At 41.3% G+C, this 23167-nt stretch overlaps 3 protein-coding genes across 3 annotated transcripts; 2 read left to right on the top strand and 1 right to left on the bottom strand.

The window, feature by feature from the left end:
* Positions 1 to 1060: 1060 nt before the first annotated feature.
* On the top strand, positions 1061 to 13817 carry csrnp1b (cysteine-serine-rich nuclear protein 1b). Its single transcript, XM_028569530.1, has 5 exons — positions 1061 to 1355; positions 7646 to 7838; positions 9770 to 10029; positions 10139 to 10435; positions 10557 to 13817. Exons 2-5 carry the CDS (start codon positions 7664 to 7666, stop codon positions 11529 to 11531), a joined length of 1707 nt encoding a protein of 568 aa, XP_028425331.1. The 5' UTR covers positions 1061 to 1355; positions 7646 to 7663; the 3' UTR covers positions 11532 to 13817.
* An 828-nt stretch (positions 13818 to 14645) lies between these two features.
* On the bottom strand, positions 14646 to 16767 carry LOC114549505 (elastase-1). The gene is made up of 8 exons (XM_028569844.1): positions 16714 to 16767; positions 16512 to 16606; positions 16180 to 16286; positions 15950 to 16078; positions 15526 to 15662; positions 15268 to 15413; positions 14810 to 14959; positions 14646 to 14686 (listed from the first exon to the last, which is right to left on the bottom strand). The coding sequence occupies exons 1-8, from the start codon at positions 16745 to 16747 to the stop codon at positions 14675 to 14677; spliced, it is 810 nt and encodes a 269-aa protein (XP_028425645.1). The 5' UTR covers positions 16748 to 16767; the 3' UTR covers positions 14646 to 14674.
* Positions 16768 to 17808: 1041 nt separating this feature from the next.
* On the top strand, positions 17809 to 22686 carry LOC114549254 (Golgi reassembly-stacking protein 1). The gene is made up of 9 exons (XM_028569494.1): positions 17809 to 18037; positions 18537 to 18617; positions 19270 to 19473; positions 19845 to 19931; positions 20045 to 20175; positions 20277 to 20415; positions 20509 to 20626; positions 20721 to 20843; positions 21239 to 22686. The coding sequence occupies exons 1-9, from the start codon at positions 17972 to 17974 to the stop codon at positions 21505 to 21507; spliced, it is 1218 nt and encodes a 405-aa protein (XP_028425295.1). The 5' UTR covers positions 17809 to 17971; the 3' UTR covers positions 21508 to 22686.
* Positions 22687 to 23167: the final 481 nt, after the last annotated feature.

Genomic DNA, 23167 nt, shown 5'->3' on the forward strand with positions numbered 1-23167 from the left:
ATCGGCTCAGATACTGCCTAAAACGCTGGTATCGGTATCGGGAAGTACTGGAGTTTATGCACCGATCCGATACCATGTAATAAAGCTTTGAAGAAAATCTACATTAAATTAGTTTTTTGATGTTCTTTTTCCATTATAACTGACTGTCAAATTGGAGAATAAAAGAAAGTTCTGGGGCATTCATTGTTTGTGTTTGTTCATGTTTCACAAAGAGTTTAACCTGAGCCAGACCGACAACAAAGTGAGTCATTTTATTCAGTCATTTCATACCAGCTTAGTCTAACTGTTTTCCTTTAACTGGAAATAAGCCCCACCAGCCAGCATTACAACACCTCCCACGTCAATATTAGAGATGATGATATCTGTCTACTAACGTCACTACTTCTCACGGTGCACCAGTTAGCTCATAAAGAGAAGAATCTGGAGATCCTCTGAAATTGGTTATGGAGGTTTCCAAGCAATTTTTTATTTTTTTATGTGAAGATGTAAGGTACAGCTCAGAGACTCCAGTCTTATTTGCTATATGGTCAGTTAAGAGCACCACATACAAGACAATATACCCTACAGTAGCCTATATTATTATTATATTATATCATTTTCAGATTAGTCAATGGTTTTTTAATAGTTTACCTAGCTACAGTAGGTAATTAGGAGAACCGATACAACACCCTATCCTTACACTACATTGCACTATAGGCTACAGAATATTACCACACACTATCATTGTATACTTCTAGTTTTTAATTTTAGTTTTATGTTTTTACAACTGAATTTTCTAATCATATTATATTCTTGTATAGGCATAACTGTATCTATCTATCTATCTATCTATCTATCTATCTATCTATCTATCTATCTATCTATCTATCTATCTATCTATCTATCTATCTAAATATGCTATGTGCACAAACTCACCACCAGAGGCACTTTAAGGGCTCGCGAGTATTTTATAATTATTAGGCCTATTATTATATTAAAAGGCTACGTTAGATGACCTATGTATTTTTCTCATGCAGGTAGTACGGGCACACAGTCACATAAGAGGACAGGCAGGAAGCGGCGTGGGCAGCCTCCCTGTGTCACCGCCTGCGTCAGACCAGACGCCAGGAGGGAGTTTTCCACTGACGAAAAAGGCTGCGCTTCTCGGCAGTCTGCTACAGACAAGGGAAGCGCTTCAGCTGGTACGAAGCCCCGTACGGCGCAGACACACACAGACAATAGCACCGAGAGCTGTCTATATGCGGGGATAAGCGCTGCATTTCTTCGTGCCATACTGGATTACTCCACTGTTATCACATCGGCTGTTTATCCAACGCTATTTAGTCCCTAATGGTGATCGGATACTTGACTTGGTGGTGAGTAAAGACACAGAATGGAGCTGGTGGGTGACTGAACACCGTTTTTGATGTGTTTAACCTCAGCGGAGGAGGGAAGCCAAATAGTTTGAATGTTCTTTCTCTTGTGTTGGAGTCCCTTTAAATGCACTGCTTGTGTAGCTGTGTGACGATATGTTGTTAGAAATGAATCTTTACAGTTTGTTGGCTGGGTTTCCTTTTAAACACACTTCATTTAGTCGTTTAACGTGACACTTTTATTGTCGGCTACATATTGACATGGTTGGGCTGCTCGCTGAAGTGAGTTTTAACTAATTGGGCTGGTTTACACGCAGGTGATTTAATCTGATTGCAAAGGAATAAAATCATGTATTGGTTTAGGCGAGATTACAACAAACCGCTCCATTCACTTATTGATTCATATATCGATCGCTGATTAATCAGGTTTGTAGAAACTTCACCGCTCACGCCAGGCGTGTTTTGCTTTGCATTATAGTGTGTTTTCAGATGTGGATTCATTTATGTGTGAACTGTTGATGAGGGCGGCTTTGTGTCCTATTGAACCCGTGCGGAGTTGTTCTTGTTCACCTCAGTGGTGCTGGTGCGCCTCTTGTAACACGAGCGACTCCTGAAGGCACTACATGTGAACACACACACACACACACACACACACACACACACACACACACACACACACACACACACACACACACACACACACACACACGAGAACGACAGGGCTGCTGTCATTAGAATTAGCATTAATCATGAGGAATGATCGGGTCAACTGGGAGAGAGCGCCTCACGTCGTGCACGTTCGGCTACTTTCATTTAATGATTGGTTTTTGATTGATGGTTGATTTATTTTCACTTGGTGCAGATATCAGTTTACGCTAGGAGCCAGGTGTGGATATGGAATGTTGAGCGCCTTCATTGTTTGAATAATTCTGCACAGGAGCACATGGATATTTTCCTCTTAACCAATAATTATGACGCATAGCCTATAATGTTTGTTATTTCAACCTCCTAGAAAAAAGCGAGTGTGTCTGCTGTTTGTTTAGCCTATTTACAAGATGATTATTTTCATAAGAAGCTAGTAATGCATTATTCACAAATGGCACTATTAGTCTGAGGCTCTTATTTTATAGAGCCAGACTCTATCTGTTTTTGATAAAGCGACTGACTGAATTAATTTAATCGTCTCTAGCGCGACCTCACCCGGATCCTTTTTGGAATCATGTTTTCTGGAATTAGGCTACAGAGAGCTGAATGATCCTTTGTTTACATAGAAGGGAATATAGGACTTGACGCTGTGCATTTCTCAGAATGTGCACTCATGTTGAATATCTCACTTGTGTAGTAGGCTAGGTAGGTTAGCCTATATAGTATATCTTTTTTTATGATCTCTCTAAAAATAATAACTAACCAAAATGTTCTCTTAAACCTAAATGGCATGAAGCAACAAAAGCTATTTGCAATTTTTGGAGGAATTTCAGTAATGGTCATCCATGACTGACTCCCTCATCTCCATCATATGATCCTGTACTCGGTTAACCTTGTGGTGCCTGCAGCTGTCAGCATAGATGATCTGGATGGCCACTTCCTGTTCACTGCAGTGTACGTTTCACAACCTCAGGAAGCTCACACACACTTTTAGTATCTGTCTCCCCAGCTGGGAGATGCAGCAGTAGTAGTGCTGGGTTCAGACAAGGTTGTCTGTGCCTGCTTCATTTTGGTCACGCAGGATGGCCCCACGCTTTTGTGCCTGGAGACGTGAGAGGGAACGAGGGGGTGGTGGTGGTGGTGGGGGGGTGCAGGGAGTCTGCTCATGGTCTCTCACACCGCAGTGGAGAGTTCCCATCTGCTTTGTCCTCTCCCAGCATTCCATACTGCAAGTGTCCCAGACTGGAGCATGACCCCTGAACACACACACACACACACACACACACACACACACACACACACACACACACACACACACACACACACACACACACACACACACACACACACACACACACACACACAATATATTTCTTTGTGCATAGTGAGACTTTCCCCAGGAATTGGTCTACTTAAAATCAGCCCTCTCTATGGTTTACAATTTGAGTAAACTAACCCAAATCAGTAACAGTCTGACTCCTGCAGGCATCACCTGGCTATTAAAGTTTGGCCTGCATAGCAGATTAATGGCAGCTGAGGGCATGTGAGGTCCACGTGCAAGCTAATAACCCTGTCAGGTGTGGCCAGTAGAGGTAGCTCGCTCGGCTGCCTTATGGGAGTAGGACTTTCCAGTGGTTAGCAGTAGAAAACACATCTGGCTTAGATAGAGCCTGTGTTCTTCTCCCACTATTACAGCAAGAGTGGCTCTGCCAGAAAGGAATTCCTGTGGCAGGGAGACATGACATTATTTATTTGTTTTGTACAATCCTCCCTCTTTCTTCCCACTACCTCTGCTTTTTGGAATTGGAGTGTGCCCGGGTCGGGGCAGAGGAACAGAATGTTTCTGTGGCACAGTCAGAGCGAGCTTTGGGCTTCAGGGAGAACAACAGACTCATAGAGGAGAAAACAGGAGCTCTCCCTGCTTTGTTCCAGCAGGTGGAGCGCTTCTGAGTAACAGCTGAGTTTAAGAAACAAGCCAGTGTTTCCCCAGCTGTGCAGGCGCTGGAATCCAGCCCGCCGGCACCTTGATGGCTCTGATCAATTACCCCCTGTCTCCTCAGTGACAGAGCTGGAAGTGAGAGGTGCAATACCATGAAGCCTGGAGGGGGGGCAGCCTGCCCAGACACGCTCCTTCACACACAGGAAGACTCCCAGGTTCATCATTATCACATTTTATGAGCACTCGACTCAGTCAGTCATTCAGGCACTGCACAGGGTTGTCAGTGTGCCATGTAAATGCTTTTGGCTGGCTAAGTTTAGTGTGACTTGTCGCTCCCACCCACACTGTTATCAGCTGCACAGGGGCTGGACAGGCAGTGCAAGGGGGCAAAGTCAACTGTGACTTGTCCTGTTGGGCTGCAGGGCAGACAGGGTCAGTTTAAACAGGCTACTGGGATATGTATTCACACATGCAGGGATGCATGCAGCCTTTTTTTCCCTTTTTAGGCTTTTAAGATTTCCCTGGACATACAAAGTATTACCTAAAGTGAAGAGGTAGAACAATGCTATTAGCTAAATTGCAGTTGAATGTTCTTAATGAGTGATTTATTAAATTTAAACTTTTTAACATGTTTTAACATTCTCAGCTGTTGGAATAATTTAAGATTCCTTAAGAACTTGATGAGCTATCTGTAGATAAAATAGTAATGAATTGGGATTCATATTAACAGCCTGTAGCTGCATGTATCAAGATAATCTTATTCGAATGACATAGTTATGCGTCTGACTGGAGCTGTGTAGTGCTTCTGGTGACAAATCTCCTCGCCAGAGATTTATCTTCCCAACTCTGTGACAACTGGCTGGGGAGCACCTCAGCGGATGCGTCCTTTATCTGCCTGCCTGTGTGTGGTTGATGGAATGACAGTGATGCATAATTTAGTGTGCCATTGAAAACATGCTGTGCTCCTTCTCTGGCTCGGCTGTCCGATCCCATCCATTCTCCGTTTAGAGCAGACGTTCACAGGCACGGCTTACTTGAGGAGCTGGCTCTGAATTCTTCTCTTTCATCTTTGTTCTTTTTTTTTTCCTCCCTTCCCTCCACCCTTTTGCAAATGAGTCATTGCACGATTGTTGTCTTTTTTTCACCCATTCCCTTGTTCCATCCGCTCTCCCTGCTCTGTTGGCCTTGTTCTGTGGGTGCAGGCAGTGGCTGAGCAGGCTGAGAAGCTCCTGATTGACTACAAGCCGTCCCCTTGCCAGGATTAACCTCTCGCCATTGTTTCTGCCCGTTAAACAGGATTAACAAATCAATGTGTCAGGTAGACTGCAGTCAAGAGACAATGACCCAGTTCTGACACCACTGCCCCCCCAACCTCTCTCCCTCTTCTCCCCTTCTGCCTCACTGCAGCTTTTAATTAAAAAGACTTTGCTTAGCTGGCGCTATGCACTCCCTTGAGGATGCCTCGCAGCTTTGTTATCATATTTTTTTTTTTTTTTTACAGGGAATTGGGGGTGGGAGTGATGTCAAAAATGTAAGGTGAACCCATGTGTGCTCCTCTTTTATATGTATGCTGTGGTGTGGCGTTCAGAACACACTTGTTGCATCAGTGAAAACGTAAGCAACAGATGCTGCACCCAGATGTTTCTAAATTGTTTCAAGGCAAATCCCATGATGTGATAATATTAGTAGCTGTGAAAGGCATTTGGAGATTATTGCCTGCTCGAGAGAGTTGATGGATGGGAATTGAGCGACTGCCTTTCTCATTGGTTCGGTAATGTGGAAAAACCGCTGAGTTGGTCACAATGTAAAGGATGCCTTTTTGTTTGTTGCAGGGACGGTATGAGCCAGCTTGACCCGTTGCAAGGTGATTCATTCATCATATGTGCACTGGGGACAACGATATCTGACTGCAGCAATAACAACCCCCCCTCACACTGCCTATACAAAGGTGTCAGCCTCTTGCCCTTGACTCTGATTTCTCTTTTATTCTTGTCTAAAGGCAGGAACGGTTTTACATAATTGCTCCCTGTTCCATGCTGAAAATGACCTTTCTTCTTACCTGCTTAGGCATTTTTTTCCTGTTCTACGATTGCTGACGCTTGCATAACATCCCGATAAGACAAACCAGGCATGCAGGTTACACGTGGAGTTAAAGTTCCTTTAATGCCATTGGAGGATCTCTGGGCATGGCGTATCATGTCTTTGACCCATTGAGCCGTCCTCTAAGGAGTAGAGGTGACAAATTAGACTGTTGGCAGGACAGCTTGGTGTGTCTAGCAACGTTCGGTCTAATAATTGACATGTTTGCTACATAAATTGAACTTATATATATATATATATATATATATATATATATATATATATATATATATATATATATATATATATATATATATATATATATATATATATATATATATATATATATATATATAAATAACCTAACCAAAATTAAAGTGCATTCCTTACATGCTGCAGCAGCTGTAAATGATTTGACCACGATTCCAAAGACAGTAAACAGTTTGATGGTAAAAATGATGTATTTATGGGTAAAGTAAAAGCCTCCTTTCCCATTCCACATCATGGAAGGGAGTGTCTGCGCTGGACTTGAGCCCAGTCATGTCTTCCCTCTCCCCTCACTTCCTTCCTCTCCTCCAACCCTCCGTCCCTCCTTGTTTAAGTTAGCAGGAGCTCGGCCCCCAGACTGCGATGATGACCTGTCTTGTATAGCAATCGCCTCACGCTTCCCAGAAATTGTGAAGACTGTGTTGTTTGTCAGAGCTACGTGACGCATTAACGTCACCGTAACCATAAAACACACCAGCAGTAAACCTTCCTTCTCATCCAACGTGTTCATTTTTTGTCTGTGGTTTGTTCTTTTTTCCTGCAACACGCTGAGGTTGATTTGGTTGAGCAACGAGAGTAGGCTATTATTCATTGACTAAACTAAGATTTAAAGATATCAAACAAGCCTGTACATGGAAGAGGTTTCAGAGATATTTTGGAAGAATAGAGGGTAAATGGTATTCTCTCCCCTCATGATCATCTTTTTTTTGTCTGTCTGCCTGCCTGCCTGCCTGCCTGCCTGTCTCTCTCAGAGGATTGATTGTCTTTATCGCTGAGCCAGCAGCCCCTCTCACGGGAGCTCTGAAAGAATACACGCAGGAAACAAAACATCTTGACTGTGCATAGCTGTACATATTTACTATTAGGGTTATGCAAACACATTAAACAGTGGAAAAAAAAAAAGTGGAATATTGCCCCGGTGTTGACCTGGTTATTTGATAGTGCTGCCTAAAGGGAATGATTCAGATTAAATGTCTATGGCTGAATTTGGTCACCCCTGTGCTCGGTCCGTCCTTCTAATCAATGCATTTGCTGAGCTGATGTGAGTTGGAAGAGGTTGAAGGGTTCAGTCATTTTTGACGTATGTGAATAGGCCTGATTGATTGCTTCCTGCGCCATGGCTATCTTCTAGCTCAAGATTTGGATGCATACAGTCTCACATGACCGAGCATAGGACTCGCTTGTACCAATAATGCTGTAAAAGGCCTGCGTGTACAAAAGCGTTCATGCAACATAGAGATCATGTTTATTCATCGGTTCTGGCTGTGTTATATTACTGTACATTCATAAGACAAAACTTCAAAGCTGTTAAAATAAGTGTAAATAATTTTCTAATAACCCCAACCTCTGCTCTTTCTTGCAGATTGTTCGAACTAACGCCATGAGTGGGCTTCTCAAGAGGAAGTTTGAGGAGGTGGATGAGGATCCATGCTACTCCTCACTCTCCTCCCTCTCCTCTGCCTGCTCAGGCTGGGACTCGGAGGGGGAGAGCTGCTACTCGGACACCCTGGATTCCACTCCCAGCAACCCCAGCTCCCCAGCAACACATTTCAACAGTGAGTGTCCTCTTCCAGCAACAATAAATCATAGAAAAAGCTGATGGTACATGCTTTTAAATGCATTCTCTTGCCTCGTCTTTACTGCTCCACGGAGGCTCTGATAACAAACCCATAAAAACGGGGGAGAGTTAAGGAATTTAGGCAGCTGGCAGCTCATGAAACATTTCACAGAAATGATTTCAGACTTCTGCAATGAATGCCCCTTTTGATTTTATGCCCTAAAGCTGCAAAATGGCTAATCGCATTATGTAGTGGCTGCTCACCTTGGCTCGGTCTGCACCTTCTTCCCAGAGCCTTGCAGACAGACAGAGCCTCACCTTTTTTTTTTTCTTGAGAGATATGGGTCGAGAGGCTTCAGTGTTTCTGTCTGGACCTGGGTGCGTCTGCTGGCCTTTAGGGGACCGGCCGGGTTGGAGAGGGATTGTAGGGGGAGAAGGGCAAACATTTGTGAGGTTTCCAGGATGGCGGGGCAGGGAGCCAGGAGGAGAAGCGTGGCAGGTTGCCAAGGCTGGGAACACACAGCGCCTTGTCTGAAGCCCGGGCATGCACCCAGCACAGGTGCTGAAAGAGGCTGGGTGAAGGGATACAAAAAAGTGTGTGTAGGACAATAAAGAAAAGAAGGCATGCAGAAACATCTAGAGGAGCAGATTGTGCAAACCATTATAATCCAGTGTTTGTGTTGGACAGAAAGATTCCTGCCATTATGAGGTGAAGGGGGAAAAACAGCCTGCAAAGCTATCCCATTTAGAGGCAGAAGAGTAGGTGTCATTTGTCTCCTGCAGGTGTCATAAGCCTGACTGGATTTGATGGATGTAAAGCTGAAACTGGCAGTTTGTTTCATCTGTATTACCCCTAGCGACAGATTTAGTCCACATAGTAAATCTACTGTCTGGACCTGCATTGGGGTAAAAGGTTGTTTTTCAACCTCTGAGCTTCAATTATCACACAGAGTTTTCCCGTACACATATTTTCCCGTTGGAGGGCAGTTGTTCAGGGTGTGTCCCAAGAAAGCTCCATGGCTGAGAAAAGGGGAATCTACAAGAAATTCCCCACCACATAATAAAGGTGTAATGAAACACATGTGGAGTAATAGCATCCTTTTCTATTCACACATACATGGACAAAAAAAAAAAAAACTGGCAGCTTGATGCAAAAGAAAAAGTTGCTGGTCTTAATGCAAGGCTCAAAAGTCGTGTTGAATATTCCTGGGCAGAGGAAGTGGAATTTATAATAATGCTTGAATAATTGTTCCCACATATGGTTCCACTTTGATTCCCATATGGTTTCATTGTATTTGTCTGAGTATAGAAAGATGGCTAGTTGCTTTGGATTCTGAATGTTTTCAACAGAGAAAGGACCTTTGACTCCTCTCAGTTACTGGGCCATTTGTGGGGATTGTCAGCTTGCACAGAGACCAGGGTGGGCCGTTTTTATTCCTGTCCTGAGAGCTACACTTCCACCCTCGACCTCTTCCGCAAGCCTCGAGCATTTATTCACCCGTTTGTGAGATCCTGGCAGCTCTGCTTCCTCCACAGTGTTGGCCACCACAAGGAAATTCCAGGACTGGGTGGTTTTTGTCGCACAGTAGGACAAGAAACGAGGCTGAATGGATTCTCGTTAGTTTAGGTTTCACTTTAAAAGGATGTAAGTGTGTTCAGACTCCTGTTAGCAGTGTGTTTTAATTAGGTACATGATAAGGATTGGTTGAGGACTAGGGCAATGAATCAGAGGGTGTCCTTTTACAGTCTGTTCAGCAGGGTTTGCACACATCTCATTTCAGACTTCACATGGTGGGGCATTATGCCATCTAGTGGCACATAAAAACAATGAAGGCAGTTTGAAAGACTTCACCAATAACCTTCTGGTTAAAAATCCAATCTCCTTCTTTGACAAGATGTATTCTTAATCTATTCTTTCCCCATCAACAGCAACATCCATCCTTAAGAAATCCAAGAGAGCACGACGGGGCAACGTGACCTTTGACCAGGTGACAGTGTTCTTCTTCCCTCGGTGCCAGGGCTTCACCAGTGTTCCCAGTCGGGGAGGATGCACTCTAGGCATGATGCAGCGCCACAGCACGCTCCGCACATATTCGCTTGCTGAGTTTGCTGTGGAGCAGCGGCTCCTACGCCGGGAAAAATTCCTTAACAGACTCAGGGAGGAAAAGCTGGAGGCTCTCAAATTGAAGGTGAGCAAAGTTGCACTAAAGTGTGTCGAATAATTTGTAAAAATCCCCAAATTCTGATGCGCAAATTCAATACAACTATTACTCATTTAATACCTTTTGTCCTCTCCAGCTAACTAAGAACGGAACCCAAGAGAACGAGGAGGCGGAACAGCTAACGGTGGACGACATCCCGGAGCAGGACATTGACATCAGTGGGGCCAATTTGGACGAGGGCTCTTTCCTCCAGCCCTACCCGCCAAAACGTCGCTACGGACTGCTCAAAGCAGCCGGTGTGAAGAAGATCGAAAAGGAGGAGAAGAGGCAGCTGCATGAACTGAGGATCTCCAGGGAGAACTGCGGTTGTGACTGCCAGGGCTTCTGCGAGCCTGAGACATGTAGCTGCAGCCTAGCCGGTATCAAATGTCAGGTAAGAGCTAAAAATCCCCTAAACTGTGATTCAACAACAAGGGCTCCAAATCACAATCCAATTGGGACTTCTTATCTGTAATTTTACAAGATATTTGACCACTTCCTTCTGCTTTCCGCAGATGGATCATTCCTCTTTCCCATGTGGCTGTACCAAGGACGGCTGTGGAAACACAGAAGGGCGCATTGAGTTCAACTCCACCAGGGTACAGACGCATTACATCCACACTATCATGAAGCTGGAGCTGGAGAAGAGGCTGGAGGAGCAGTCGAGCACCGAGGAGGAGGAGGAGAACACAACCACCTTACCAGCAGTGCCCTCCTTCCCCTTTAGTTCAGAATTGGCGCCAACTGGAGAGAACAGTTGCAGCAGCGATATGACAGATTTGTCAGACTCTTCAGGTCAGAGTGAGGACTCTGAGGCAGGCGAGAGCCGGTGTGAGCATCGCACCCAGCTGGATGTGGATGAGAAAGGCCTGAGCCGCATTTTCAGTTTCAGTGGCACAGAGAACGGCTCACGAAGTATCAGGGACGGTGGGAACTATAAAGACACTTGCTGCCCAGACCAGCGGCATGAACAGCAACAGCCATCTACGGAGGCTTTTAGTAGCTTTAGCATGGTGGACTTTGCTGACGACAATGACAATATAGACGCCGCGCTGTTGGACGATCACACAGACAATCGAGCAACAACCATCTCAGAACTTTTGGATGAGAACGCCAACCAGGAAAACGGCCTATTCCATAGCAGCAGTGTGCCGCGCACGCCCTCCCCTACCATCGATCGCTCTGCAAATTATAACATGGACCTGAGCCTCTCCTCGGAGTCAGACCTGGAGTTCTTTGATGGTTTCCCCTGCTTGGGGCCCAGCTCGCTCTACAACTCCCTCAAGGAGTACGAACACATGGACAACTTTTTTCAGTTTCAGTTGCCTAGTTACCCTAGCTTCCCTCCGGCAAGCGACCCCGGGACCTGCCTCCTGGAGTCACTGATTGGCCTTTCAGAATCTGTCCCAGAACCCCCTGCCACATTTACAGACAATCAGCTGTTGGAGGAAGCCATGAAGTTGTCTGTGATGGAATCTGTGAAAGTTTGACAAAACGTGAAAATGTGTGGACAGTGCAAGGAAAAAAAAACATGGGTTTTGGAGGGGACCGACCATGCACATAAGAAGTCAATGTCAACGTGTTTTTTTTTCTTCTTTTTTTTTTTTTTGAAGGAAGGAAGTTGTGATTTCCTTCTTGCCTAATAAATGTTTAAATTCCAGACTTGCCTTCAAAACGTTAGCAAAGCAGTTTGGGATGATTGCTGTGTGAGATGGCAGCTAGTGTTAAAAGTGATACAAATTGAGATCAAATTGCCCAGGCCCATAGAAACCAATGATGGCTCTCAGTTCCTAAGACAGCTCTTTTAACCAAACCCAGATCGCCAACCATATGCTAAACAGGAATCAACCTTAACCAGGGCCAAGTTGGGAATCTCAACACAGCTGAATGTGCACCTCAGGGATTTTTTCTAGCTTTCTAGCTTTTGGAGGCAATGTATGGTGACCATTGCTGTGATGGCCTTCATATGGAACCGAGTCAAATCACAATGTAGTCCTGTTCATGTCCTCCCTTTTGGGCTTACACCCAGGTGACTTGAGTAGGTAGGGTCCTCCCTGTGTTAAATCCTGAAGCTAGATGACTCTTTCTCCTCAAGATCTCTTCCCAAGGGTCTTCTATGGTACAAAAAAATCCCTCTAAAAGCTCCTCGATCAGCACTTTATCTGTGAAAATAGTTATGTAATAGGCATTGTTGTGGTTTTATGGGGTCGATTCAACAGTTCAACGCTAAATTATGGAGTTTCTTATTTATGAGCTGGGTAACTAGAAATAATGCTCATACCATTTTAAAGCTGTAGCTTGTATTGTCTTTATTATTACTTTTGTTTTTAAATTATTTCCTTTCATGATTTTATTCTATTTATTTCAGATAAAGCCTACTTTCACTCAAGAAGCACTGTGGTTTGATATTTTCACCTGAAAGTGCAATCTTCCTTCCTTTTTTCCATATCGCATTAATTCATTGTTATGGGAAATGGGTCCACAAGTCCATAAGAAAGTATTTAATATCTATTCTCTTTTACATTTAACATTTTTGGGGATAACTTATTATGTCATCACTTCATTAGTTATTTAATTTAAGACATTTTGGCAATAAAATGGGGTGTTGTGAAGTTTACTGGATGTGCCTGCTTATCAGGGGAGCCATGCCAGCCAACGGTGTGTGCACAGTGCTTCCATATAAGCTTTGGGACTGAAAACTGTGGAATCCCCCTAATCACTGAAACTAAATTATGGGTCTATTTTATCGCTGCCTATAATGTAACCATAGAAAATTACACTAATATTTTGTAACTAATTTATGTAGCTTGACAAAAGAATTCTAATCACTGACAAATTGAATATTTTATTAAGAAAGAAAAATTAGTAATTTTCAATCTGGGAAAACCTTTGTAATATATGAATTATAGAGAAATGTATACTTATGAAGGTTATCGCTCTCTAGCATTCTGAAGTATTTTTCATAGGCAGTCTTATGGTTAGATATATTAGCGAAATGCCACTAAAACTAAGTAAATTGCAAAGATCAATTTGATTGTATTCTGAATTTCTTGGAAGTCTGTGACTTGGGTTACATTATGTGATAATTACACATGTAAAGGGTTTTTGTGGATAAAAACTGCATATATTATACATTTTTTATCGCACACACAAACCCTGAAAATTGAAGAGTTGCCTCATTCATGATAGAACAACACCTTTCAAAGGTGATTCTGCTGTCAACTGTGTGAACAGCTGAGGACACTAGAGAGTAGATGTACATATCCCACCCTTTCTACAGCTGTTTTAACAACCTTTCTGGACCCTTTAGAAATTATGCATGCAGGTCCTGTTTGTTAAAACTTCTTCTGATTACTTGTATACTTTGAAAAAGTGCTGAGTGCACATTGGAAATGTATTATTCGCTTTTTGCCTTTTTGATTACTTTGAAATCCATCCGATATATGTTCTTATGCCATGAAGAGGGCACTGATTTTTGCAAGCAAACATTTGTTTCTATTGTATAAAACATCAATTTTCATGAAGAAATGGCAACAGTAAGTGTTTATCAATGTAATGTATTACAGTACAGATTTTTTAATTTTGTTTTCAAAGAACGTGTCTTACTTTTTGCCTTTTGTGTTGTACATATTTCTGCTTGAATGGTCCTGCAGAGCAAACAAAGCTGCTTTATTTTTTACATATTCACACCTTAACCTGCTGTTGAAAACAGTTTCTTTCATCTAAGCCATTTGACAGCCTGTCCCTCCAAATAATAAAAAAAAACATTTTCTAAATGCTGTTTGTCATGTGCTGTTTTGTTAAAATGAACTTTAAGCTACATAATAAGTTTAGATTCAGAGGATAGGCAAATATGCCCATATTGCAGTCTTTGATTTATCTTAGTCTTATCTATCTTGGCTTCCTAACTGAAACGATGTTCAATGGTTTCATGTTCTAACCTACTAAAATCATATTTTCTATAGCATTAAAAGCAGTAAATAGTCCACGTTCACATTAAATGCATTGACATTCTTTGGGTTTTTTTTGTGTGTAAACCACTGGAATTCATCTGTGGCTTCTGGTCTCCATGGTTAAGAGAAAAACACTATGTGATGTCACGCTGTAGTCTCCTGACTACCACCACAAACATATGGCCAGAAACTCCAGACAAGAAGGAAATGTCATGGCGGTGACTGCATATAGCTCACATTTGGGCAGCATTAAGAAAATGTGGTTCTCGTTAAGTCTTTAGGTAGATGTTACAAGAATTCCTTTTGGTTTTCTTTGATTCTGACTACATTAAAGGGTTTTACCTCGGTGCCACATTACCACTTAAAAAGTCTAACATAAGTCCAGTCTCTTTGGTCTTTTGGTTTAAAACATCCTTAGGATTTTGTCATCCACTGGGATTGCGGCAGATTGGGAGGTCAGAGGATCAGGATAGTTACCATTCGCCCAGGGGCCCTTTAGCTGTGGCCCCAGTTGCAGACTAGTTGTAAGCAAATTATATAGTATATTATAGTCAGTTATTTAGTCTTAACATGAAGCACTATTGCCACTCTTTGGCTAAATTAATGTTAAACACACAAATGAATGAGATGCAAATTAATTTTATTTCACAGGTTCCATTTGACAGAATACACTGTGCCACCTATCGGACAATCTGGAAAAAAAAAAAAGAATAAATGAAATGAAATAAATAAATGAAAAGTCAGGCAACTGAAATAGACAGACAAAAATTAGTGAAAATCTCAGAATCACATTATAGAGATAAAAGGAGGCTTACTGAAAAGATCCAGTCTTCGAAGGCAGAGACTCTGGTGAAGACAGTGGGTTTAGTCACTTGGTTGCACTCGCCAGATGGACCGTAACTGACAACACCGTGGACCGTCCAGGCTCCATTTGTGAAGCAGCTCAGGGGACCTCCGGAGTCACCCTGGGACAGGTAGAAACAAGAATAGGGCTCCAGTTTGAAGACTGTGGAATACCTCTTACTCAGCTTCTTTTATACAGTTTTTACTTAGACGGAGATCTACTGGGTGGCATTATGATGTCAGAATGATCATCCTAAATTAGTAAATAAGTCACAAGTTCAGGATCACTTACAATACCATTTAAGTGTGGAGATTAACTTTAAATTACAGTAAAAGAAATAAGACAACAATAATTGAAAAGAACATTTGAATTGTCATGGTCTTGCATTTATGAAAATCAAAAAAGTATGCAAACATATGTTTGCTGTACCTGGCAGCCTGATATGACTCCATCCCCTCCAGCACACACCATGGTTTCCAAAGCAAGGCTGCCCCACCAGTTAGGCTGGGAGCAGACTGAATGCTCCACCACGGAGATGGGAGCCACCTGCAGGATGGTAGGGATGCTCCCTACGTCTGTGAAAAGAAAGTGTTTTTTATTAGATGTGCATAAATGGGTTTCATGGGACATATAGTATATATGTGTGTGTGTGTGTGTGTGTGTGTGTGTGTGAGAGAGTCTTCTTACAGTCCATGAGTCCCCAGCCGGTGATGTAACAGGTAAACTCATGAGGCAGTGTCTCGTAAGGGTAGGGAAGGTTGGCGATTGCCACATAGCCGTTGTCATTCACAGGATTAGCCAGTCTCAAGAGAGCAATATCATTTCTAATAGACACAAAAAAGAAGCAAAGTTGTGACTGTTTTGACTTGAGGGGGAGGAGATACAGTAGTTCTGTTACCATCTATTTGTGCAAGACACCTCATTCCAAAGCCCTACAGCTCTGTGGCCAAAGTTGCGGGAAAGGGGTAATACAGGATTTCTTCCAGTTGTAAATGTGAATGCATGTGATGCCCCCACCCTTGAAACTATCCCCTTGGGCCACTGCTATCAAAACAAGTTGTGCTTTTAAATGGCTAAATTAAGTAAGTGGTCTGACTTGTTTTCACTTTACCCTTTGCCAAGGTCTTCAGTCCAGCCAGGATGGACATCAATCATTTCCACACGGATGAACTGCTCGCTGCCGTCATACTCATACAGGTTGTACTCACCCACCACCACACGGTACAGACTAGCATGCATGCTGACAGGAAAGTAAGAAATAAAGACACACTATGTTTATTTACAATCATTTATCCAGCAGACAAGGAATAATATGTCAATAAGGATAGTGAAACACCCAACCTGAGGATACAGTGAGCTGCAGTCATAATGTAGAAACTACTAATGATAGTGCCTCCACAGATGTGGGCGAAATAACCATCATTGTATGAATCATACTGGAGAGAAGCCTGAGAGGAAACAGAGAACAAATAGACACTGATAATGATAAGAGGATTTCATGTTATTTCAGAAATCAAATAAGTACGATGAGGTCTACAGTATAGCAGCTCAATATTGAGCCTATTTGCTCAATTAGAAATAAGAAAACCACTGTTAATGCTTAATTATACTGACACAAAAAGCCCCACAATTGTATAGAATCACTGAAAAAAAGAAGTGCTTATAGGTTTTACCTGCCATCTCCAGGTGTTGGGTTTAGCATCGTGGCCTCCTATGACCCTCTCGTTGTGGACATTATGGTTGAAGGGTGTTTCAGCACAAATCAGCCCTTTGGTGCACATATGAGCATGAAAAGAGAGAATACCATTGTAATTGTGTTAATGTTCACAAACAACACTGTAAAGTGTGTTGGTATATGTTTCTTGAAAAACTTACCAATGCAAGACAGGCAAGCCACAAGCCAAATCATGTTGGAGCACTGAGGACCAGATGCTGTTTAACTACCGGTATTTATATCAGTTTGAGAATAGAAGACCTTCAGAAAGTACTATCATGGTGGGAGAAGAGCAGGTGCATTCACATGCAGGCCAATTCAACTAAACCATCTGTAAGAGCATGACTCAATTACACATTTTCCTACAGATAACTTTTGAAACTGATCAACAAGAAGAAAATGTCCCACAGCCTGCTAACAGGGCATGACTTTATTCAACCCCTAAGAACAGTATTTCAGTGGAAGATACAGACATGTAATTATGTAGTACAAACATAAATACCTATATGCATATAAAAAGTCATTGAGGTAGTATTTTATAAGATCAAAGATATATACAGTATATATATATATATATATATATATATATATATATATATATATATATATATATATATATATATATAAATTATTATTATATAAAATATGATCTTTTAAAATATAAACATTATTGTTGTTATTATGATGATGGGAATATACCCAGTTGAGTAAAATGGTTGGTTGGTGACTACAACTTTATCCTGAGCTGCTTTATGAGATCTCTCTAGATGATCCATTTTCATCATGTTCAGGTTTAACAAAATCTTAATGTAGCCTAATGTAAAATGTTCACTTTCTTTTGTGCTATCCTTATACACCAATATGGGAGATAGTTAACTGTAAACATCTTTCTTAGGTTAGCTAATTTTGTATTTTGTTCTCTCCCGGAACATAACTGTGGTAAACTGACCCCATTTGAAACGCCAGTCAAATCAAGTTTAATGAGAAATATAACACAGAAACAGTGTTGCTTGATTTAAGGCTACAAATTGTCAAATGTATTTGTACGTGTTGTAACGTATAGCCTATTGAAATTGATCACGGACAATGTCCATTCTTAATGAATGAAATTAAAGCTTTTACAATAGCGTTTTCTGTTGCTAGGCAACCGTGTAGAATAATAAATTATCCGTCAAGGGCAGCTAATCGAACGCAGATTCGTGAAATCACATAGGCTCGATTTTTCTAGCATCTTTATTTATTAGCTTTGTCTTGAAGTGGCTGCGGCTGTCAACCTGCCTCTGCTCCTGTTGTTCTTGGCGCTAGCTAGCTTGGATCAGCTGTGTATCTTTCAGTAATGACTTCTACATTAACGTTACTCTACCTCAGTGGCAATTAGTCAGTCATATTACGTAGCTATAACGTTAACTGTTGAAGGCAATGGGGCTACCACAAAGCTCGTTTTTGTCAGATGGGGGAACTTGTAGTGGATATCATGTCCACGGGGTAAGTTACGTAGTAGCGTAGTGCAAGGTTATATACCCTACAACTCACTTTTTGAATCTGGGTTACCCACTTTTAGCTCACTGGCTTGCTAACTATGCTAGTTATGAACAAATGTTGTTGCTGCATGTAGCTATCTATGAAGAAAGTAACCCAGTCGCTGGTTTGTAATTGTCAGGTTGTTAGTAACTCGTAAACCGTGGTCAGCTTTAATGGTGTCCGCCCATGATGAGGTGGCATTTGGCAAACATCCAGGCTCTTTAGCTTTGCTAGAGATTGTAACTGTTGAGTACTCATTGCAGAAACTGATACTAGTAAGGATACATTATAAAGTTATAAATTAAGCATGTGAGGAACACCAACTGTGTGATATCTCGCAATGAGAATCCCCAAATTCTGGACAATGCAATATCTTTAGTTGACACAGGGTGGCGACTATAACATGGTACCTTTTTGTCAAATCAGCCACATCTCATATGTGTTTTGTTTTTTCATATTTCAGGTTCAAGAGGACTCCCCAGCTCTGAGGGCTGGTCTGGAGCCCTTCTTTGACTTCATTCTCTCTATAGGAAATACCAGACTTGTGAGTGACCCCTATGATGCTTAAGTAAAGGGTGGCATGTCCACTCACCAAATGTAAATATATTACCGAATAACAAACACTGGGTTGTATTGAATGGGTGGCATCCAGTGGCATCGAATAGATGAGCGCATTTGATTAAAAAAAAAAATAAATAGGACAAGGTGAGGAAGAAGTAGCATTTAATGTTATTTTAGGTTTAAGGTTAGATGAGAATATTTGATACTGATGTAAGAAATGTTGTCAACCATTTACCTGATAAGGACTCCTCTGACCTATCCCTGCAGAGGAATGTTGAGCCTTTACCTTTAGGCTTTTGTTTGTATAGCTTACCACAGTAGAGTTGCTGTTTCACATACTATTTTGTGGGACAACAAAGATAACATTCTTTGTTTTGGCCTGGTCCTTTTAACTCATTTGGGACTGTTTAAGTGTACATTGATGTGTGCTTCTGTGCTGTGTTTCTACTGCAAACCCTGTTTGACAGCCAATTTTTCTGTGTTCACCACAATACATTTCAAACATCTGGCCTGAATTATAGTCTGGGCCATAGAGTCTGTTATAATCTCATTTCATGTTCTTTTACGTAAAAAACTGGTTTGCCGTCGCTGCACTGCCACAGCTGGAATAGTCCACATTTGTCTTGTTTCTCCAGAATAAAGAAAGTGACTTGCTGAAAGACCTTCTAAAGGCCAATGTGGAGAAAGCGGTCAAACTTGAAGTGTACAACTCTAAAACTCAGCGGGTGAGGGAACTGGAGGTGATACCCAGTAACATGTGGGGTGGTCAGGGTCTGCTGGGCGCTAGTGTCCGCTTCTGCAGCTTTGAAGGAGCCAATGAGAACGTTTGGCATGTCTTGGTAAGTCAAGTCTAGCCTTTATAGAGGCTATTCTTTAACTTTTGTTTTGTTTAACTCTTGCTGGCCTGATATAAAAGAGTTTGTTTTCTTGTTTCTATTTCTTTGAGGTAGTAGCCAGGGCATTTTCTTTTAGTTAGAATAATTTAAAGAAGAGTTGAAGGCTTCAAATATATTTGCTACATTAAATTACGTCATATTCTTGTAGGATTGGTACCTCCTAATTTGGTATGACCAAATAGACAAATGTTGGTGTGTTATTGTCACACATACATTCATATATATATATATATATATATATATATATGTATGTATGTATGTATGTATGTATATGTGTATGTATGTTTTAAATATAAATGTCGACATAACTTCAGGATGTGGAAGCCAGTTCTCCTGCAGCGTTGGCTGGCCTTATTGCTCACGATGATTTCATTGTGGGAGCTGACCAGGTGTTACAAGATGTAAGCTTTCTGGTTTTATTCACATTCCTTTTTACATGGATATAAAAAAGATGCAAGCGTTCATGAACAAAACACAGTGCAAAATCTGAAATTCCTTTATTTTTGTGTCGCAGTCAGAGGATTTCTTTTCTTTGATTGAAGCCAACGAGGGGAAACCTCTGAAGCTGCTGGTGTACAACACACAGACTGACAATTGCAGAGAGGTAGTGGTGACTCCAAATGGAGCATGGGGAGGAGAGGGAAGGTAAGAATATCTGTGATCTTTTCTTATCATGTCACCTGTATATGTACAGACACAATAAACATTTATAGTAATACCCTAGTTTTGTTTGCCTCGAATTGTAGCTTAGGCTGTGGCATTGGCTATGGCTACTTGCACAGAATCCCAACTCGTCCAGCTCACCCTAACAGCCAAAACAAAAATGTTCTGCAGTCTACAGCGATTGACAGCAGCGATGAGCCGGTTGCAAGCGACCACACTGAGGTACAGGTCATCACATCTTTCTTTTATTAAATGTTCTTTGGTAGAGACATTGTTTTCTTTCGCTTGTCTAAAACACAAGTTCTCTTGTCACAGGCGCGTTCAGTGGATGCATGGAGCCCCTCTAGCATCGGTGAAATAGATTTGCATCAAGTCGAAGGAGCTGTGAAGGACTTGTGTGTATCCTCGTCTACTCAGCTAGCTGTGGACTTAGGTTACCAGATCTAATTTTAAGAAGCATTAATTTGTTTTCAGTGTCTGATTTAGTCGATTTGTTTTCACACCAAACAAAATGTAATGAATTGCAGATATTTCCAACACAACCGAAGCGATGACTCCAGACTTGTCAGACATGGTTTCCACCAATGACATGGGCCAGAGCTCCATGTTTGTTAATTACGGGGATGACTCTGGAGATCAGTGTAGCTTTGGTAAGTACCTCTACACCCTCTACAAGTGATTGAATTGTGCAGCTGAATGGCGCAATTACATGTTTTCAATGCCATCCAGCTTGAATAGAAAAATGAAGGCGGTTTAAACCAGCTATTGTTTGCAAGCCTCACATGTCTGGGCTCATTTAACGGCTTAGTTGGTGAATTAGTTTTCTTTTATTGCTGTATAAAAAAAGTCCTCCTAAATGATGGATATTTGAATATATGTGCAACACAAATAACAAAAATAACAATAGCAAAGCGTTTCTAAAACAGTGTCAAGGTTTTCTTTCAGTTTGATATTAAAACAATGCCTTGCAACCATTTAACAGCATACAGCATCCTGAGGTGGAACTCTCCTTTACCTACACTTGTTTATTTCTCTATTTTTACAGATACCTCATCTGTTGACCAAAGACCTTCCTCTCCAGAGAGGGAAGAAGACTCAGACATCCAGGAGACCGAGCCGGAGGGTGTTATTGACCGGGTCACTACTACTTCTCCGAGCAGAGAGACTGCGGATTACCTTACAGGCCTTGAAGTCACCACAGAGAACCTGAGTGACGCGAGTATCCCAGAGGTGCAAAAAACTAGTTCTGAGCCCTTAAGCTCAGAGAATACAATGGAGGAAGAGACATGGAAGACTGCTGCATGTGACAGTTAAGAAGACCAGAGTATAAGTAACCTGTTTAACTCCTAACTGACGCTAGTTGCATTAGAGGAGATTTAGAGCACACTAGGAAACAGAAAGCTTCCCTTATGAATGTAGTTTGCATCACTGGAGCCATGTTTTCATTTCTAAGAGTTTAATTTATATCCAGGTTTCATTGCTGCATGTTGAATTGCACATTTAAGAGAGATAGTATGTTGACTGGAAATATGGTTAATACAATATGAATGTACTCTTTAATTTAGGCATTCTGTATGTCTCGACTTCATGCAGCATGGTGCCTTAGTGGAGTCTTAGATGCTGTTAAAAGTCATCCTAGTTTGCACTAAAAAGCCAAAGGGGAATTAGGGCTGGGCAATAATTCAATATGATAAATGTAACTTTCGATGGAATCCTATTGTGATGAAATCCTATATCGAGATATACAATTACAGTGTCTAAATTGGTAATAACAAGCACATACTAACTCAATTTTCACATAAAATCTGTTGTGAAACATTTTGAGGTAATATCATTTGAAGATTAGCAAATTTGTTTTAACATCACACTTTTTTTTTGGATGCATGTCAACATAGTAAGTATATAATTTCACTTGAAACTGTTTACCACATTATTAATGACAATCTAAAATCTCATTCTAAAAAATATTTTGTGGAGGCACCAATTGTCAATCCTACAATATTGTCGCAATATCGGTATCCATGTATTTGGTGAAGAATATCGTGATATCTGATATTCTCCATATCGCCCAGCCCTAAGGTGAATAATATGTTCTCACCATTATAACCTGCAGAATGGTTTGTAACACTGTTAGAAAAAGAAAGTTTGATCTAAAGTTCCCACAGATTCATCATGTGATTTAATTTTTTCATATTTTGGAATTTTAGGTGGATGTTTTTATTTTTAAGAGTACACCTGAAAAATATTTTTGAATCTCAGGCAGTTACCATTTTAAGCCTCTTTGCCTTACGTCTCATTTTAAACACCCGCCTTTCTTATGTGTAGGTTTGCCTTTTTATTGGTGTAAATGAGTGAGCCGTGTTTGATGCAGCTCTGTGATTGTTTTCTGTTTTTTCTCTTTCTATGGATTTTAATTAAATTATGTTTCAGATTTTTATGGATGGACAAAGATATTCAAATATTCATGAAAATAAGATGATCAAGATAAACCTGCAGCAGCCTAGTTCATTCTTTCTTTTCTTTTCTTTTCTAAGGTGTGTGCACAATTAGAGTGATAAAGCCTTAGCATTTTGTGTATTTTAACCACTAAAGACAGGACTGACAACATAGCAACAGCACACACACACACACACACACACAGTACTGTAAATGCATACATTATATGACTTGTAACTTCATGCTTTGAGACAGCAGGTGTCAGCAAACACCTCATTATAGATCTCAACCTGGAAAGCTTCAGTTTTCTGCCACTGCAGATTCAAAGTGTTGTCAAATTCTAGGGCTTCTGTATCATATTTTAAATCATGAATGACATAAAGCGGTACCGTGTTTTTCGCAGAAATCACATCTCCTTCATGAACTCTTCAGGGATTTATTTGTTTGATCTAGCAGAACAGAAGCAGCTTTTATTAGTGAGAGAAAGTTAACAGCACTGATGCCTCTCAGACCCAGTGACATAATGTATCATTTGTAC

This window comes from Perca flavescens, chromosome 22, assembly GCF_004354835.1.
Source record: "Perca flavescens isolate YP-PL-M2 chromosome 22, PFLA_1.0, whole genome shotgun sequence".
In the NCBI taxonomy this organism is placed as follows: Eukaryota; Metazoa; Chordata; class Actinopteri; order Perciformes; family Percidae; genus Perca; species Perca flavescens.